This window comes from Rhinopithecus roxellana, chromosome 8 (assembly GCF_007565055.1).
Source record: "Rhinopithecus roxellana isolate Shanxi Qingling chromosome 8, ASM756505v1, whole genome shotgun sequence".
NCBI lineage: Eukaryota > Metazoa > Chordata > Mammalia > Primates > Cercopithecidae > Rhinopithecus > Rhinopithecus roxellana.
Genome location: NC_044556.1, coordinates 10,593,131 through 10,612,963, shown reverse-complemented (window position 1 = coordinate 10,612,963; position 19,833 = coordinate 10,593,131). Strand labels below are relative to the sequence as shown.

General features: G+C 46.4%; 1 protein-coding gene across 2 annotated transcripts in view; it reads right to left on the bottom strand.

Moving 5' to 3' along the window:
* Positions 1–19,833, bottom strand: part of SAFB2 (scaffold attachment factor B2) — a 36,624-nt gene that overhangs the window by 9,856 nt on the left and 6,935 nt on the right. For both annotated transcript variants that reach the window (XM_010367220.2, XM_030936076.1), the window contains 9 exons: positions 17,201–17,263; positions 16,262–16,289; positions 14,844–15,354; positions 14,363–14,412; positions 13,720–13,820; positions 7,930–8,079; positions 7,724–7,836; positions 3,416–3,546; positions 2,078–2,169 (listed from right to left, as the gene is read on the bottom strand). In XM_010367220.2, coding sequence (XP_010365522.2) covers positions 2,078–2,169; positions 3,416–3,546; positions 7,724–7,836; positions 7,930–8,079; positions 13,720–13,820; positions 14,363–14,412; positions 14,844–15,354; positions 16,262–16,289; positions 17,201–17,263 — 1,239 coding nt within the window. The remainder of the gene's footprint in view (positions 1–2,077; positions 2,170–3,415; positions 3,547–7,723; positions 7,837–7,929; positions 8,080–13,719; positions 13,821–14,362; positions 14,413–14,843; positions 15,355–16,261; positions 16,290–17,200; positions 17,264–19,833) is intronic.

The window sequence follows — 19,833 nt, the reverse complement described above, 5'->3', positions numbered from 1 at the left end:
CCTCACCCAAACTAGACACATCAGACCCTCCCAGGAAGCTTTTAAACAACACAGAACCTGAGGCCTCCTGCTGATCCACACAGAATCTCTGGGGCAGGGGCTTGGGACGTGACATTGTTAAAAAGCTACTCAGCTTATTTTCCTAATTAGCTCCCATAGGAGAGAAAGGGCAAGCAATGAAAGACAAACCAACCCAACAGAAAGACAGGCAAAGGTCAAGGCAGAGACATTACACCAATTATTAATAAAATGCAGGCTGGGGAGGAAGGGGCACACACACACACAGGGAGATATCCCCCAGCACTTTGATGGCACGCTTTGCCTATGAGACGAGCAGATGTCTTACACACACTGCAGTGGAGTAAGAAGGGGACAGGTGCCCACGTACCACTGCACAGTGGGCAGCACAGCAGGCAACAGTGCCAGCACTCCTGGGTTCTCAGGCCAGCTTAGCCACTTACTAGTGACCTGGCAGGTGCAACACACACAGGAGATTTAAGTCCCCTCCACAACCTTTCTGAACAGCACTTTATTTCAAAATTTAAGTTAAAAGAAGCTGGGGGTAGTGGCTCACACCTGTAATCCAGCAAGTTTGGAAGGTCAAGGCAAGAGAATCACTTGAAGCCAGGCTAAGCAACGAAGTGAGACACCCCCACCCTTTATTTTTTAATAGGTAAATATTATCCATAAAATAAAAATAATACGTAAAAGCTAAAAGAAAAAAAAAGCAAAAAGGAAAAAGGCCAAACCCTACGTGTCTGTATGTAGAGACCTCCATGGCATATTACACAGAAAATGCAAGCTCCAGCACATCATCTGTCTGTGGTCCCACGGCACGCACAGGGGACTTGTGTGCAGAGGAAGCCGAGGAGCCCAACCGGACACACAGAGGCTTTAGTATGCCCGTGCTGCATCTCCCCGAGCTGACCAGATGTTCTAATCACGCACATGTGGTCACTATTTATTTTTCAACATCACAGTGACATGGGGGTAAGATTATGGGTCTTTTTCAATGTTCTACTCCAGATTTCTCTATCTTATGATTTTCATGTGAAAAATGACATTAGGAATTGATGCTTTATAAAATCCAAATGTTCATTTTAAAAACTAAGTCTTGGTTGGGCGCAGTGGCTCACACCTGTAATCCCAGCACTTTGGGAGGCTGAGGCGGGTGGATCACTTGAGGTCAGGAGTTGGAGACCAGCCTGGTCAACGTGGCAAAATCCCGTCTCTACTGAAAGTACAAAAATCAGCCTGGTGTGGTGGTGCGTGCCTGTAATCTCAGCTACTTGAGAGGCTGAGGCAGGAGAGTCGCTTGAACCCAGAAGGCAGTGGTTGCAATGAGTGAGATCACGTCACTGCACTCCAGCCTGAGCGACACAGCAAGACTCCATCTCAAAAAAAAAAAAAAAAAAAAAAGTTAAGTCTTAACAACACAAAGTGGTCCTGGCTGAATACGGTGAACTCTGCGTTCATTAAAAAAGCACTGCCACCTCATGAACATCTTAGCTAGAACCTGCAGCTGGGAAGCAGAGGTTTTTATTGTTTTCCAGAGTGAAAAACACAAATGAGATGCTATTTCGTCTAGTTGTGTGCACAACTCGAGAGGGGCAGCTCTTGATCTGATAACATGACCAACACTCTGTCCTAGGCTGGTCTCTACCTTTTTGGTTAATTTAATAGAAACTAGAAAATCAATGAAAGAAAGTAACCTGCTATTAAGTCAACCAAAGAGTAGGACCTGCCTTCCAGCTTGAAAAGCCTGGGTCTGGCCCATCCCAGCCTACGGTGGAGCTGCTGTGTGAACCAATGCTCTGTCGGAAGGCGGCACCTCCCAGTCAGGAGCCAGTACGGGGCCAGCACATGGAGGGAAGCAAACACGGAGGGACACTGCTCTGCAGAAAGCGCCAGGATTCAAGTGTGTGTCTGTATCTACACAATTATCACGTCTCCTACAAACTTCAAAGAACTCTAAGATTTTAAAGGCGAAACAGCGATGTTTTCATAATGCGAATCAAACGGTCGTGGAGCCATCATGAGAAACAGCTGGCCCTGAGATGGTGGAGGCAATACTCACTCTCTCTTTGGACCTGCTGGTGGTTTTCACGCTAATGACGGGCTCTCCTTTTGATTTATCCATCACGACCGTCCGCTCCATTCCTCTGCTTCCTTCAGGACAAAACACAGCAAACTATGAAAACCTGTGGACGCCCCAACTTCCTGCAGTAAACAGCGCTCTGATGGACTCTGGACACACAAGGCGTGAGTCAAGTGACTGACACCAGCCTTGGGAGCCTCTATTTCTCATCTATTGTGAGCAACACAGTAACGTGGGCACAGCACAACGGGGGCTCCCTCACGGGTCTTTGCACAACTGGAGGGACCTGTTCCCAACCTACAGCTTAAACCCGCAGCACGCACACAGGCACAGCCGTCCCACAAAGCCTCTGTGACCCTCCACACTAAACCCCACAGCTCTGGAGCTGGTCTGTGCTGTCACTCCTCCCTGACGTTCTGTGAAGCTCTGCAGTATCCAGTCCGTGCTCGGAATCACACTGCAGCTCTGAGGGAGTGCCTTGCCAGACGGGTGGGCTTCCCTCCATTCATCTCCAGCAATAAAGGCTTCCCAACCAATTCTCTCTCCTGACAACAGAACCACCAGGCTCTAAGCACTGGAACAATGACTTATTTGGGGAGATTTATAATACTTGAGGAACATTTTAAAAACACGTTCCTCATGAGACTCTGGGTAAATTAGCCTGAGAGCTGAAGATCCAGCTTGTAATGTGCTGTACCAAATTTCAATGCTCCAGATGGCTGGGTTTTGTTTCTGTTTTTTTTCTTCCTTGATAGGGGAGGTGGAGTTGGCTTATTTTTTTTGCCACAAAACATTCTGAGTCTCATAGAGATTCAAAGGTGTAAAGCACAATGAACTTTTACAAAATGACAACAGAAGTGGCATCGTCCAAATACAACCACTTCAACAGATGCTTGGAGGTTTCAGTTTTCTCTGTATTTTTACTACCTCCAGCTTTAACATAATGTGGGAAAAACCTGACTGCACACCTGCAAAATAGCATCAGGTTAGTTACAAGAAACTCGGACAACTCACTCTTGCGAATCCCACACTACAATCAGCCAAAGGCCCTGAGAAAGCCAGAACTCAGGCAGCTGAGTTCAGCAATACACGTTAAGCCCTGAGTCCCAAGCACTTCTGGATTCCTGATGTTGTATGGAAACTCCTTTAAGCCATTACATCAACAGACTCTTGTTTCTTCAACGGTGACATACGAACAGCGAAACAGCCACGTCACCAGAGCTTGCTGTCCTCATCTTCCCTTGGAACCCACCTACTCACCACCTGTGCCAGGCCTTGGCCTTACCCTTCCACTAGCACTTAAAAGGCTCTCATCACCTGATTTGGTGACTCTAGACCGACTTGTAGGTCCAGGTTTCAGCTCATCCTGGTCTTTTTCTTCCTTTTTAATGTCTTCAGGCTTTTTTTCCTCCTTCTTCTCAATCTTCTCCTCCTTCTTAATTACGGTTCTATTTAAAAACATGGTTATCAAATTGAGTTCACAAGACTCTGTAACAGGAACGGCTCACCCAGAGCCTCACTCACACATACTCAGATGTCCATGCAAAACAAAATCACCCCGGCGGCAATCAGGTGGGAAAAAATTATTTGAAAACCATAATAATAACAATACTCCTCTTTAGATACAGGCCGCATTCCCACTTCTATTACTTGTTCAACTGAGGGATATGCACAATGAAATTCCTGGGGATGCATTTCCAAAATGCCAGACAGGCTGGCACGCAAGAGTGGCGTGCAGGTGGAGACGAGGAACATGCCAACTACGTGAGAACACTTCTAAAAAGTTTACTTTAATGTTTCATCATGTATGTGTGGAACATTGTTTATAAGCTTTATAGGGAAAAGCATTTCTTCCCAATACAGCCTCAACAGGATAGAGGCCCAGTGGCAGGACGCCAAGCCCCCACTGCACAGAGTGGCAGGCCATTTACCCGTGAGGCGAACACCCCTCGGTTGGTAACTACTGCATACTTTTAGTGAGTTAAATGATGTGTTATGTGCCAGTGAATACGGGAAGGTGTTAAGTGCCATTTCAACCAAAGGCAACTTTCTTCTAAGCAGTGAAATAAATCATCTTCGCCACTCAAACTCAGCTGCTGCGTTCCCTAATGCCATTCGTCTCAGGCAATTAAACTGCACACTGACTCAACACCAACAATGTGCCAGGGTCCAGGCAGGAAAGTCAGGCCTCTGCAGGGCCCTCCAGCAAGCACCTGTTGGCCTCTCCCCCACCGACCCAGGCAGGGTTCCTGGCAGAGCTCCAGCCATGCCAGGGAAGCTGCTGATTGCCCCATCTCTCCTGCCCTTCTCAACCTCCACATCATGGAGTTGTCTTTTTTTAAAAAAATAATAATTCATTTTGAGAAAAACTGACTATTGTAAATCATCTTATCTCCTCTCCCTCATCCCTATGATGACCACGAGGGCGGCCTTACTGTCAATCAGTGGGTCTGCCTGACTGCGGTGATCTACAGTGACGTTTTATAGAGTGTCTTAGGAGGTCATACTTCATATACTGCTCTACAGCTTACTTTTGTTACCTCATGGTATGCTTTAAAGAAGGGTCTTTAGGCTGGTCACAGTGGCTCAGGCCTGTAATCCCAGCACTTCGGGAGACCAAGGCAGATGGATCACAAGGTCAGGAGTTTGAGACCAGCCTGGCCAACATGGTGAAACCCCATCTCTACTAAAAATACAAAAACATTTAGCCGGGTGTGGTGGCGCATGCCTGTAATCCCAGCTACTCAGGAGGCCAAAGCAGGAGAACTGCTAGAACCCAGGAGGCAGAGGTTGCAGTGAGCCGAGATCACGCCACTGCACTCCAGCCTGGCAAAAGAGAGACTCCATTTCAAAAAAAAAAAAAGAAAAAGGAAAAAAAAAAAAAAAGAAGGGTCTTTAGATCCTGAGACAGAACTCAGGGGGAATAAAAAGGAGGTGGCTGGGGCTACAGGTGTGGGCTACCACTTCAAGTAATTTTTAAATTTTTGATAGAGACAGGGTCTTGCTCTTTTGCTCAGGTTGGTTTCCACCCTGGCCTCAAGCAATTCTCCCACCTTGGTCCCGCAAAAGACTAGGATTATAGGCGTGAGCTCTGCACCTGGCCCCAAGTTGAAATAAGTAGGCCCCTGAGTAATGGGTATCAGATGAGCCTTCATGAGCTTGCGACGGGGCGGGACGGGGCGGGGCGGGGGAGGGGTTGGCTCCTTTCACCTGCCGCACAAGATGCTGTGTTTATTCATCTGCTTTCCCTCTAGTAGATAAATATATGTGCTGAAAAAAAGACTGGAAGACTGGAAGGATATCCAACAAAAAGCATCATCCCTGGGTGCTGGGATTACACCTGACATTTACATGTGCTTTCTGGACAACTGTATAAAAAACACTACTCATTCAAGATGGCAAAGGCGAGTCCCTCTTCTTCCCTTCTTTGGAAAGCTTCTCTATTTCACAAGACCGACCACTAATCTAGAAATCCTTTAAACAGAAGGAAAGGCTAACGAAGGTGTAAATTTGAAGAAAAAAATAAGGTCAAAACAAATTTTAAAGTGCTCAACCTCCCAGGCAAACAACCTGCAGGAAGTTTGGTCTTAAAGGTCTTAAGTTCATCACCCAGTTAAGAGCCATGGGGCTCCGAGCAACCTTCATAGGTTGAATCCCAGCCTTGCCGTTTCCCAGCAAACTCAGGCAGGACGCGTTCCCCTCTCTAGGCCTGTATCCTCTCCTACATAGAGCACGTGCCTCCCGGGGCTACTGCAAGGACCGAGAAAACTGCTGCATTCCCAATGCTGGCCACAGGACCATCCCATACTGTTAGTTAATTATTACCACCTTTCCCACAAATACAGAAAAGCAACGAATGAAACACAAGACACCAAGAATACCGCAAACCTGCAACAACAGTTCCCCATCTTCCACCAATACAGACTTCTTTTTTCTTAGCAATGCTGATGGGATGTGTCTTTTTGAAGTTGCTGATTAAATTAGGGGGCTCACCAACCCCCTACCCCCCTGCAAGCTCATGAAGGCTCATCTGACACCCATTACTCAGGGGCCTACTTATTTCAACTTGGGGCCAGGTGCAGAGCTCACACCTATAATCCTAGTCTTTTGCGGGACCAAGGTGGGAGAATTGCTTGAGGCCAGGGTGGAAACCAATCTGAGCAAAAGCGGAAGACCCTGTCTCTATCAAAAATTTAAAAATCACCTGGGAGTGGTAGCCCACGCCTATAGCCCCAGCTACTAGGGAGGCTGAGGTGGGAGGATCACTTGGGCTTGGGAGGTCGAGGCTGTAGTGAGCCATGATTGCGTCAATGCACTCCAGCCTGGGTGACCCATCTCAAAAAGTAAAATGTTTTTTAAAAATAATAATTCCAATTAAAAATAATTCCAATTAAATATAATAATTCCAATTTGGCCATGATGTAAATTGGTAATTACATCTTCAAAAACCCAGTTCAACTATGTCGACAGACATGTTTACCCTCTAAACTGCACTGACAATGTAAACTTAAGGCAGACGCTCAGCCTTCTGAGACACTGCCCTGATCATATGCACCACCGAAATCTACCTTCTCAAAAACCTACAATTGTGTTACAAATATAAATAAGCCACACCTGCCTTGAAAGATCTGTCCCTACCTCCATTTTGATTAAATATAAATCACCCCTTTATAAAAATAGAACCTCAGACCCATGGTTCCCAACCACTAGGCCAAGGTACCCCAGGGTGCCACCGTGAACTCACAGGGTGCCTTGGGATATTTTTAATTTTGAAGTAAACACAGCAATACTTGCCATCTGTCAGACACAGCACCAACTACTTGCTCAAGGTCATTCACTGCAACACTAGACCAGGCTACATTCCTTTGGATGATGCTTTATCTTTGAAAAACTGGGTTTATGACGGTTGCTGTGATTAATAAGTGAGAACTACATGAAAATCAACATGGATGAGGAAATGATTCCAAGGTCTGAGAGGCTGTACAAGGAACCAGAATATGGAAAAGGACATAAAAAATAGTATTCTTTCATTTTGTGTATACTGATTTTTCAAAAAGGCTAATCAGTTGTCAGGACACAAATACATGCTGAGGATCATCTGCATCCACTTTTTAAAGACATGAGCTACTTCGTTAAATAGCTTTAAACAGAAAGCTGAAGATTGGCAGTGCGCGGTGGCTCACACCTGTAATCTCAGCACTTTGAGAGGCCAAGGCGGGCAGATCACGTGAGCTCAAGAATTTGAGACCAGCCTTGGTAACACAGTGAAACCACATCTCTACAAAAAATGCTAAAAGTAGCCTGGTTGGGTGGTGTATGCCTACAGTAGTCCCGGTTACTTGGGAGGCTGGAGTAGGAGATTCACTTAAGCCTGGAAGGTGGAGGCTGCACTGCAACTGCACTCCATCCTAGGTGACAGAGTGAGTCCCTGTCTCCAAAAAATAAATAAATAAAAGCTGAATATTGAAGTGGCAGCACAACACAAAAATCAGCTGAGACTCCAGCAGGAAGCTGGAAAGGCTGTGTGGGTAGAGGTGGGGACAGAGTGTGTTTTTCAAGGCCCATGGTGGCTGCCCTTGCCCTCCTCCCAGGGATTCCAAGAGGAGGTTTGAAAATTCACTTTACTTTTCAATTTTGATCTCCACAGAATGATGTCTGTCGACACTTGATAATTTTTCCTTCTTCACTTCGCACTCTTTTCTGTCAGAAAGCTTTTTCCCAGCAGGCTCGTTTTTGGCCTAAAATATAATACAGACAGAAATGATGTGTGGCCCAGGCCTTCTCACTTGCAAACTCCATTTGCGAGTTACCATAGATGAGAACTGCCTCACCTTCTCTACGGAAATCATTCGTCCATGCAGCTCAGTCCTGTGGAGATGGCTGATGCACTTGGTCGCCTCATCGGATGTCGACATGGTGACGAATCCGTAACATCGAGCCCCCGGGCTGCGGGCGTTTGTTACCACTTTGGCCCCAACAACCTTCACGAAAAAGGGCACTCTTACTGTCTCATACAAATGACCACACAACTTGCTAAAGTTATTACCTGACAATCAGAATCATTTTCACTATTTGTCACCCCTCCCAATATTAGTACTTTCCACTATTAGTTACTGAATTGGTTCTAATTAAGCCTGACCTATCCAAATACAATTGCTTTTTTTTTTTGAGACACAGTCTCGCTCTGTCACCCAGGCTGGAGTGCAGTGTCCTGATCGCGACTCACTGCAAGCTCCGTCTCCTGGATTTAAGCAATTCTCCTGCCTCAGCCTCCCAAGTAGCTGGGATTACAGGCACCGGCCATCACGCCCAGCTATTTCTTGTGTTTTTAGTAGAGGGAAGTTTCCCCATGTTGGCCAGGCTGGTCTCCAACTTCTGACCTCAAGTGATCTACCCCAGTCGGCCTCCCAAAGTGCTGGGATTACAGGCGTGAGCCACCGTACCCAGCCACTAAATACAATTGCTTTTAATACAAGATCAGTCATCACAATGAAAACACACAAACATGCAAAGTTATAAAACCATTAAACTTCATTACTCACAACTAATAACCAGAAGTCCTACCCATCCACATCGTTTTCTCTATTTCCACTGTGCCTACGAACAGCTGTGGGGCTACTAAGCAGCGCACCCATCCACTCCAGCTAGGCCTGAGAACAGCCCTAACTCAGATACGGACTGTCGGGAATGTTCCCGTAGGGAAAGGACTTCCACTTCTGGCCGAGATGGGAGAACTAAGCATTGTCTTCCCGCCTGAAACAACTAACAAATGTGATGAAACATAGGCCATGACGGTTTTCAGATCCTGTACATCAGGCTGCCCAAGACAGCGATCCCTAAGAGCTTCCTGACTGCCCCTGCTCACGGCCTGGAGTTCCCAGGCGATGGGGGATGGGTAAAACAGCACTGAGATTCTGAGACCAAGGCAGAGAGAAACCACAGAACTGAGGATCAGAGAGGACACAGCCACACAGAGCCAGCTGAAGAGACCCACAGAGGGCTCCTCCCGCCCAGTGCATGTGTGTGCAAGGAAACCAGAGGCTGGGACAGCACCACCCACAAGGAGCAGAGGGAACAATCACTGGGGGCACTCAGGGCCACAAATGGTTTGTTCTTCCCAATAGCCAGGGTGGAAAGGCTGGTAATTCACGGGCATCAGACCCACTACTCAGAGGGCATTGCCCACTGATGAGACAAAATCAGCCCAAACTGAAGGCTACTTTGACCCTGACTTAGAAAGCGTAAAAGTCTCACAAGGACCAAAGTGTGTCAAGTGCCTCAGCTGTGTACCAGAAAAAAGCTCAAGGGTATTTGTAGAGATACAAGTATAACTAGCACCCAACAAAATACAATTCACAACATCCCGTAAAACATTACCGGGACAGGCTGGGCACAGTGGCTCATGCCTGTAATCCCAGCACTTTCTGAGGCCAAGGCGGGTGGATCACTTGAGGCCAGGTGTTCAAAACCAGTCTGGGCAACACGGAGAAACTACATCTCTACCAAAATTTTTAAAAATTAACTGGGTGTAGTGGTGTGGTGCCTGTGGTCTCAGCTACTCAGGAGGCTGAGGTGAGAGGATCGCTTGAGCCCGGGAGGTTGAGGCTGCAGTGAGCACCACTGTACTCCAACCTGAACGACACAGTGAGATCCTGTCTCTAAGGGAAAACAAAACAAAACAAAAAACAGAAGAAACTTAAAAGCAGCCAGAGGAAAAGAGACAAATTGGAAACTAAAGGAACAAGGATTAGGTTACCTAGAATTCTATACCCAGTGAAAATTTATTTCAAAATGAAGACAAAGTAAAGACTTTTTCTGACATGCGAAAGAAACAAGAACACATCACCAGCAACCCCACACTACAAGAAACTTCCAGTTCCTTCAGGAGGGAAGATGATCTCCGACGGGAACCTGGATGTACAACAAAAAGCAAGGAAGAGCACCTGGCGAGGTGAACGTGATTTTTTCCAGTCATTTCTGGGTCTCTTTAAAAGATAAGTGTTTGGCCGGGCGCGGTGGCTCACGCCTGTAATCCCAGCACTCTGGGAGGCCGAGGCAGGCGGATCACGAGGTCAGGAGATCAAGACCATCTTGGCTAACACGGTGAAACCCCGTCTCTACTAAAAATACAAAAAATTAGCCGGGCATGGTGGCAGGCACCTGTAGTCCCAGCTACTTGGGAAGTTGAGGCAGGAGAATGGTGTGAACCCAGGAGGCAGAGGTTGCAGTGAGCCGAGATCGCGCCACTGTACTCCAGTACTCCAGCCTGGGCGACAGAGCAAGACTCTGTCTCAAAAAAAAAAAAAAAACCTGTTCAAAGCGAAAAAGCCAAACCACAACAAATCAAAGCCAACAAAACATTGGGTGACTTCTTCAAGAGAAGTAAACTGCATGACAAAAACATCATGAAAATCGACGGGAGGGGAAATGCAAGTATATTCCCGCAGATAGTTCTTGCACTACACTGAACCCAACAGAGCACCACTTGCAGACAGACTGTAAGGGAAGATGTGTAGTGTAATCCTACAAGCAGCCAGTAAACCACAATGACAAAGAGAGTAAATAAGCCATCAGTCATCAAAGGACTCGACCCACAAGGCGGAAGATAAATGGGAAAAAGAGATAAATGAACATCATGAACAGAAAACAGACAGCAAGATAGCAGATTCAACACCAGCCCCACCAGCACTGGTGCACAGAGTAAACGTTTCCCCAAAACACAGGAGTCCTGGTCTCTGACCCATCTGACTCAGTGGGTCAACCTGAGTAAGGCATTCCCCGTCTCTGGGCCTCATGGCCCCAACTACGAAATGACAAGGTGGAACCCACACGCTCAAGGTTCCCATCAGACTCTGACGTCCTGTGGTGTAGACCACACAAATGGAGGAGTCGAGACTCTGCCTGTATGTGTCCAGGGCCAAAGGGACAGAAGACTCTCCTGACAGAAACACAGACGCCACGTCCCATATCACAGCTGAAGCCAATGATGAGGTCATTCTACTTTACCATCAAATTATTCATCCTTACAAGGACATCTCTTCTGATGACAGACAAAACCCAAATGAGAGCAGGCACCACACTAAGCTTGTACATCCCCATCCCTGGGCGGTGCCATCCACCCTGGAGCTTGTCACAGCAGCCTATGCATGCTTCGGTCAAGTAGCCGAGTGGTGTCCTGCCCCTCTGGCCTTCCTACGTCCTCCCGTTTTTGTCCAGACCCGAGACCCACAGGCAAGGCCAACTTTATCACTCACGCCTCAGCTGAATGTCACTTCTTCAGCGAGGTCTGCTGAAGCTGCCTCCCGAATCTAAACATGGTCTTCCCAGCATACTGATGGCGTACTCTAACCTTCCTTAATATGCTCATCACAACACGTACGTGTGTATTTCTTAAATGGTCTTTTTCCCATCAGACTAAAAAATCTGTGATGACAGTGACCATGTATGTTTACTTCTGCTTAATCATCAGTGTCTCAGTGAAGTCAAAAAAGTAACTGAAGAAACGGGTTATTCATGGTTATAAGAATTTCCTAAGCCCTTGTTGAACACACACAGACTGTTAAGAGAAAAACTGAATTAAATGCTTTCTCTGGGTCCTGTCTGCTTCTTTTTTTTTTTTTTTTTTGAGACAGAGTCTCGCTCTGTCGCCCAGGCTGGAGTGCAGTGGCCAGATCTCAGCTCACTGCAAGCTCCGCCTCCTGGGTTCACACCATTCTCCTGCCTCAGCCTCCCACGTAGCTGGGACTACAGGCGCCCGCCACCTCGCCCGGCTAGTTTTTTGTATTTTTTTAGTAGAGACGGGGTTTCACCATGTTAGCCAGGATGGACTCGATCTCCTGACCTCGTGATCCGCCCGTCTCGGCCTCCCAAAGTGCTGGGATTACAGGCTTGAGCCACCGTGCCCGGCCCTTGTCTGCTTCTTAAGCAATGAAACATTAACCAACACCTGATAGGTGACACAGACCTAGACAAAGGAACGGCTTCTGTAGCCAGAAGGCTGTGTCGGACAGGCCCCACTCTGCCTGGAATCAGGGCACCATCCAGACACTAAATGGTCTGAGCCTTCTCCTTTGGAAGCCACTCCCTAGAGGCACCCAGGAGACCAGGGGAGTGCCAACTGCTTATCAAAAGACTCTTGGCTAAGTGTGGTGGCTCACGTCTGTAATCCCAGCACTTTGGGAGGCCAAGCAGGCAAATCACATAGGTCAGTAGTTGGAGACCAGCCTGGCCAACATGGTGAAACCTCATCTCTACTGAAAATACAGAAACTAGCCAGGCATGGTGGTGGGTGCCTGTAATCCCAGCTACTCAGGAAGCTGAGGCACGAGAATCACTTGAATCTGGGAGGCGGTGGTCGCAGTGAGCCAAGATCACACCACTGCACTTCAGCCTAGGCAACAGAGTGAGACGCGGTCTCAAAAAAAAAAAAAAAGACTCTTACATTAATTAATTCCAAACAGTGGAATCATTTTAAATTGTCCTCCTCAACTTCCTTTGGAAAGCTGCTGAATTGTACTATTTTTCTCCTGCCCCCATAATCAGCATCTTAGTGATTTTTGAACCATGATCATGTCACACTATATACTTAAAATGCTAAATTAAATGAAAGTCAATTATTCGTGTCATTCATGTTTTTTTTTTTTTTTTGAGACAGTGTCACTCTGTTACCCAGGTAGGAGTGCAGTGGCACAATCTTGGCTCACTGCAACCTCTGCCTCCTGGGTTCAAGTGATTCTCCTGCCTCAGCTTCCCAAGTAGCTGGGACTACAGGCACACAACACCACGGCTGGCTAATTTTTTGTATTTTTAGTAGAGACGGGGGTTAGCCATGTTGGCCAGGTTGGTCTTGATCTCCTGACCTTAGGTGATCTGCCGGTCTCAGCCTCCCAACTTACTCTTAAGGGAAAAAACTCATCATGTCAGCTTTAAGTTTTGCTTAGGACAAAAGACCATCAGTCTCTTTGAGACCAGTCAGAAAGAACCCCAAGAACATTGAGATGGAAGCTGTTTATACCGCTGTTCTGAGCACTGCTGTGATATGACCAACCACCTGCCCTGCTCGGCACCCTAGTTACTGAGAGTCAGGAAATAAGGTGCACTGCACAAGACTGGGCGAGCTCTGTTGCTGTCTTTTTTTTTTTTTTCAGATGGAGTCTCATTATGTCGCGCTGGCTGGGGTGCAGTAGCCGGATCTCAGCTCACTGCAAGCTCCGCCTTCCGGGTTCACGCCATTCTCCTGCCTCAGCCTCCCGAGTAGCTGGGACTACAGGCGACCGCCACCTTGCCCAGCTAGTTCTTTGTATTTTTTAGTAGAGACGGGGTTTCACCGTGTTAGCCAAGATGGTCTTGATCTCCTGACCTCGTGATCCACCCGTCTTGGTCTCCCAAAGTGCTGGGATTACAGGCTTGAGCCACCACGCCCAGCCATTGTTGTCGTTTTTTAGTAAACACAAGGTCTTGCTATGTTGCCCTGGCTGGTCTTGAACTCCTGGGCTCAAGCGATCCTCCTGCCTCAGCCTCCCAAACTAGTGGGATTACAGACATGAACCACCGCACCCGGTAGAGTTTCCTTTTTAACTCTGATAATCACAGTGGATGGTATGAGGCAAGGGAAGGCATACCTTCCCGTACTTGCTGAAAAGGTTTTTGAGATCTGTGGCTCGTGTTGTTGAGGACAGCCCGCTGACCCACAGGTTCCGACCAGAACTGCTGCCGACTCGACCTGGCACGAGAGGGAGATTCTTAGGCATCAACCCAAGGCCTAACAAGCAGCACAACCATTCTTAAGATCGCAGCCCTCTTTAAAAGCCCTAACGATGCCCAATCCCAACTGTTGACTCAAGAATTTAATGCACACACACATGCCAACACACAGAAGGCTGAAAATCTGGACAGCAAAAACTGAGTTTCCTTACTCAAGGAATAATCATGCCCATGTCAGTTATGCACTGAAATGTCTTTTGATGATCAGATCTCATCCAAGACAGCAGTCTCTAAAATCCTTGAAACAGTCTTCAATGAGCAGAATTATTCCTTTCTTGTAATGTGCTTTTCACTATCCCATAAATGACAACCACAACAGAAATATAAAATGCAGATGCTTGCGAACTTCTAAAACTAATCTCTCAAGAAACCATTAGGTGGTTGATTCCAGTAACCCATAATAAAACAAATTACTGGATCCAAAGTGTGGATATCTGCACACCCCTCCTCCCAAAATAAGGGATCCAAACATGGCTCCCTACCACATAAGTTAAATCATACCTTTTTCATCTTTAATGATTGGCTTTATATCTTTTTCTTCCTTAAAAGAGCTAGAGACAAAAGTTAATGTTACTCATACAGGAAAAAAACGAAAGAGAACAAAATTAAAAATATGATTATGTGCTAAAACTGAATACCTACCAGAAAATTAGTCTGAAATAAAATTTTAACAGACACCTCTGCAAGCTTATATTGGAAAATCTGACCCCAAAAATACAATGTCAGATTTGTAAAAGTCAATTCGATTTAGCTGAAGATAACAATTAACAATTTAAGAACACAACCATGATAGGTTGAGAAAAAGAAAACGAATTGAATCACCCATTAAAAACACACAAAGAGAAACAAAACATTCTTTAGAAGCAAAACTACAATTTCGTCAGTCTGGCTGGCCAATTGCAGAAAAAAACAGCTTATGTGTGTCATTAAATGACCAATGAAAAGGAGATAGCGTCTGGTCTAAAACTGAGAAAAAACAAACCTCATTTTCTGATCAGCGCCCTCACTGGTTGAGGACTCTTTAGGAGCCGGAGGGACTTCATTACAAGCTTCAAAATCAAACTTCCTCCCGTCTTCTTTGCTATCTCTGGCTTCTGGGCTTGGGGCTTCCGTGGGTGCTTCCGCGAGCTCCTCGCTAGAGGCCTCCGCGAGCTCGGAGGCCGCACTACTCTGCTCAACTGCCGGCTCTAGCCCTACAGGCTCACAGTCCGTCCTCTCGCCATCGCCTGGCTGCTCCGCGGGCTCCCTTTTCACTACCGCTAACAGGCTGTCTGCCTTGCTCGACTGAGCGTGTGCTGTTGACTCGCTGGCCAAATCTAAGTCACCCTCTTCCGGATGGGCGCTGTCAAATAGGTCCTCTTCCTCCGCAAGCTTTCTGTCTGGCCCCACGCTACTTGTGTCCTGTGCAAATGGCTGCTCCAGCTCGGAACTTTCTTCTTTTACTGGCTCAGATTTACAAGTTTCCCCCAAAATGTCGAGTATTTTCTCATTTTCTACGGATTTAACAGGAATAGAATGGCACAAGGTTTAATTACCAGGGAAATAAAGCAATCACAAATGTGGAACTGGCACGGCTGCCACACTAACACGAAGAGAACTGCTAGCTACACAGAGATTGGAAAACCCGCGGGTACACAAAGTTATACTGGTTACACTACCTGCGCTGCGACCGCCTCTAGGTAAGCCTCTACGCTACACGGAAGAAAAAAGGCCCCCACAGATTTAAAAACCTACAACCACGCGGCTGCTTCTCAACAGTCTTCTTCGAGTTTTTGTTCAAGTCTAGGTCTTCTGACTGATTTTCCAATGTCCAAGGTGCTGAACCGAATGCAATCACCATTCAACGACAGCTCAATTTCCAAATTTCTTTGAATTTCTTTTAACAGAACAATCCAATATGAAAATCAGAATCTCTTCTGACGGTGGGAGATAAACGCAGTCCGGAAGGGGAATAATATGTTGAAAATTTTCACGAAGAAACTCTGTTTCCTCTTCTGGAATCCAGTCACTTCTCAGGTGGTAAGTGCCCTGACAACAGCTTTTTCCTGCCTTAACTGCGTTAATCAAAACGACTGCAGCAAAATATCACAAGATCTGTTTCATGTGTAGAAACACATGGAGGAATCATAGGGACAGGGGGAATTAAATGCCACTCTACGTGGTTAGAGATGAAAATAATCACTACATTGCACCAAATGTATTTGACCTCAAGAAGCCAGAATGGCTCTTCCACAGATCTGGTGATACGAATGGGTTTCCAATCTCTGATCCTTGTATGATCTGGATTGTCCACCATTAGAGCAATTTACAAGATCATAACACAACTTAAAACATAGACAGCTTTAAAATAATAGCGTGAAAACTTTCAAACCATAACTGTCGTGTTTCTCTTATCAGTACCTGGCTCCAAAAGAGATTCTTCAATGTCCTATTTAAAAAAGAAAAAGCAAATCCACAAGTCACTTTAAACACGGGGCAGATACATTTCACCAGCAAATACAGCTTTCAATCATCTGTGAATACCTGTTTCCACAAAACTTTCTCCTGTCCAAAAAATGTATTCCATCCTACAATAACTTGATGAAAACCAGTTCATTTTGCCAGTTCCTCTGGTAATAGCAGGTCCCTAGTGATAATAGTCTGTCTGATTCTCCCAAGTCTGGGCCCCGCACAGACATACCACTCACCCCACGACCAAGCTGACCTAGTGGCTGCTGCAGCTGGCAAAGACCCCCTTTGTCAGAGGAGAGGTCACAGTGGATTTAGGAAAAAAATACTTTCCCCAACATAAACTTATTTGTAACTGAAGCCTGTTATAACAAAATGATCTCTCTACTCTGCTGAAAACCTTTTCCGACATCTGGCTCACTTAGGACAATAGGTCCAATCCTTCTGGTAGCCCAGACTCAGTGAGGCGGGCCCAGCTGCTCTGCAACACCTCTGGCTTCTCCCCAACCCTGTGTGCTCCCCTCTCTCTTCTGCATCAGAGCCACCACCCACAGTTTCTGCTCCAAATTCTTCTTTCCCTCTTCAACCTATCCGCCGTCAGACCTCAATTCAGACATAAGTTCCTCTGGGAAGAGTTCCAGGCACTTCTAAAGTCCGATCACCACAACTGCTCCCTCATCACACTTCTTTTTCCCTTCTGGTTATATACTTGGTTTGATCCCACTGCCCCTGCTAGATGGCCAGCCCTGAAACTATTTCTGTTCTGCTAACCTCTTAACCCCAGTATCCAGCACAGTATCATTTCCTTACACATACACACTGCTCTTTCACTGTGGAACATCAACCACTTGTTTAACATTGCCAGTGATGCAGAACCAGATGGTAACTTACCGCAGTTACTTTGAAGTTCAACGATGAAGTTTCCGAAGTGTTCTTGAATCCTTCCCCATCCACCTGAAAAACAAAATGGAAGATGACTTTGTGGAAGCTGGAGCTGTGAAAACCAAGGCCGACACCTCGCTTAGGCAACCTGTGTCTGTTTCCCTCACAGCACCTTTTGCCATCTAAAAGTCTACTGTTGGGTCATTCAGTTCCGCACTTGCCTCTCCGTCAGAACACACCCTCCACGCCTGTGCTCCACCAGCGTCTCTGGCAGTAGCCTGCAGGGGGGTATGCTGCTCTGTCTGTACTGGGTGAATGAACGAATCAATTTCCCAGGCAGTTTCTAAGTACTGGTGATTAACACATACCCCTCCCACCACAGGATTTCTAAAGCAGAACTCAAAAATGATAAACTGTGCTCCTCCAATTTCACCTGGTAGCAATACTCTTAAGGTAACAATCACCGGGCACTTTCTCCTAGCCTACTTTAATCATTCATTCGTTTGAGACGGAGTTCTGCTCTTGTTGCCCAGGCTGGAACAATGGCGTGATCGGCTCACTGCAACCTCCGCCTCTCGGGTTCAAGTGATTCTCCTGCCTCAGCCTCCCGAGTAGCTGGGATTACAGGCACGCGCCACCACGCCCGGCTAATTTTTTGTATTTTTTAGTAGAGACAGGGTTTCACCATGTCCAAGCTGATCTTAAACTCCTGACCTCAGGTGATTCACCCACCTCAGCCTACCGGAGTGCTGGGATTGCAGGTGTGAGCCACCACACCCGGCCCTCCTAGCCTACTTTATTAAAAACAAACATTTAACTTGGTCATTTTCTCTCTTTACTACATGCCAAACAAAAGAAAAACTTATCACCAAGTTTTACTAAACTTGAAGCTCTTTTTAAGTGAACTACAAAAAGATCACTCCCAAATATTCTTTTTTCCTTTTCTAGTTTTGAACCCATGACCTGGATGCCTCCATTAACTGAGAAGTACACACTCTGAAAATAATAAACACACAGCAGCACCAGGCTGAGAAAGGCAGCTAATCAGTTCCTCAGTGCTGCCCTAGGTCAAAGGAGGGTAAATTTGGAGGCAATGACTTTTGACCATAAGGTTTAAGGTTCAGTCCTACGAGGCATTTCCACCCCCAAGCTGAAAGCTGCAATGCCTTAAGGAAATAAAACCACCTACGGTGCACGTGACGTCGGATTAAAATGAAGATCAGCTCGAAGACAGTGATGGCTTGTGGTATCTGAATAGCCCCACCGGAGAGCTCTATGCCAAAACACTAGAAGTGAAAAGCTGGGAAAGCCCTAAGCAAAGGTCCTCCTTTACATACAAGGATGCTCAGTCAGTCCCTTTGGGGAGCAGGGTTGGTACTTGTCTTCACTGTACTTTACATCTTTTAATGTAACTGCTTAACCTTGCTTAAAACATTAACAGGCTGGGCGTGGTGACTCACACCTATAATCCCAGCATTTTGGGAGGCCAAGGCAGGCGGATCACTTGAGGTAAGGAGTTCGAGACCAGCCCGGCCAACATTATGAAACCCTGTCTCTACCAAAATATATAAAAAATTAGCCCGGTGGCTGGGCGCAGTGCCTCAAGCCTGTAATCCCAGCACTTTCAGAGGCCAAGGCAGGCAGATCACAAGGTCAGGAGATGGAGACCATCATGGCCAACAAGGTGAAACCCCATCTCTACTAAAAATACAAAAAAATTAGCTGGGCCTGGTGGTGCGTGCCTGTGGTCCCAGCTACTCAGGAGAATTGCTTGAACCTGGGAGGTGGAGGTTGCAGTGAGTCGTTGCAGTGAGTGCCACTGCACTCCAGCCTGGGTGACAGAGTGAGACTCCTCTCAAAAACAAACAAACAAAAACCAAAAAAACAACATTAAAAGGAATATCTCCACGATGAGATTAGAAACCATTTTTAAGCTGGGTGCGGCATTATACCTGTAATGCCAGCACTCTGGGAGGCTGAGGCAGAAGGATTGCTTGAGCTCAGGGGTTTAAGATCAACCTGGGTAACCTAATGAGATCCTATCTCTAAAAAAAAAAATTTTTTTTTAATTAGCTGGGCGTGGTGGTTCACTGTAGTCTCAGCTCTGCAGGATTGCTTGAACCTGGGAGGCTGAGGCTACAGTGAGTTATGATCACAACACTGCACTCCAGTCTGCACAAGAGAGTAAGACCCTGTCTCTAAATAAATAAACCGTCTCTGTTTCTTAAAACTATTTTTTTCAGGGAAAAAACTTACTGGGCACTGTGGCCTGTGCCAATAAGCCTAGCTAGTCAGGAGGATCACTGGAGCCCAAGAGTTCAAGACCGGCCTAGGTAACAGTGAGACTCCATCTCAGAAAACGAAAATCTTTTATGTCAGAGCTTTCTATTTTATGACTTACTGCATGCTTTCAAAGTGTCTCCCAGCCAATTATAAAAACACTCCCCAGTACTACAGAAAAGCTATCTATTAGTTAATCCCTGACCTACACAGCGTTTAAATGGACATGGTTTAACAGCAGGGTTTAGACACTGAACTATGTGTTCACGGTGGTTTAGCTGTGTTCTCCCTCACATGAGAAGCACGCGAGCGCCAGGTGCCTCGGGGCTACGGGCACAACCCGCTGTGTCTCCAAGTTACCT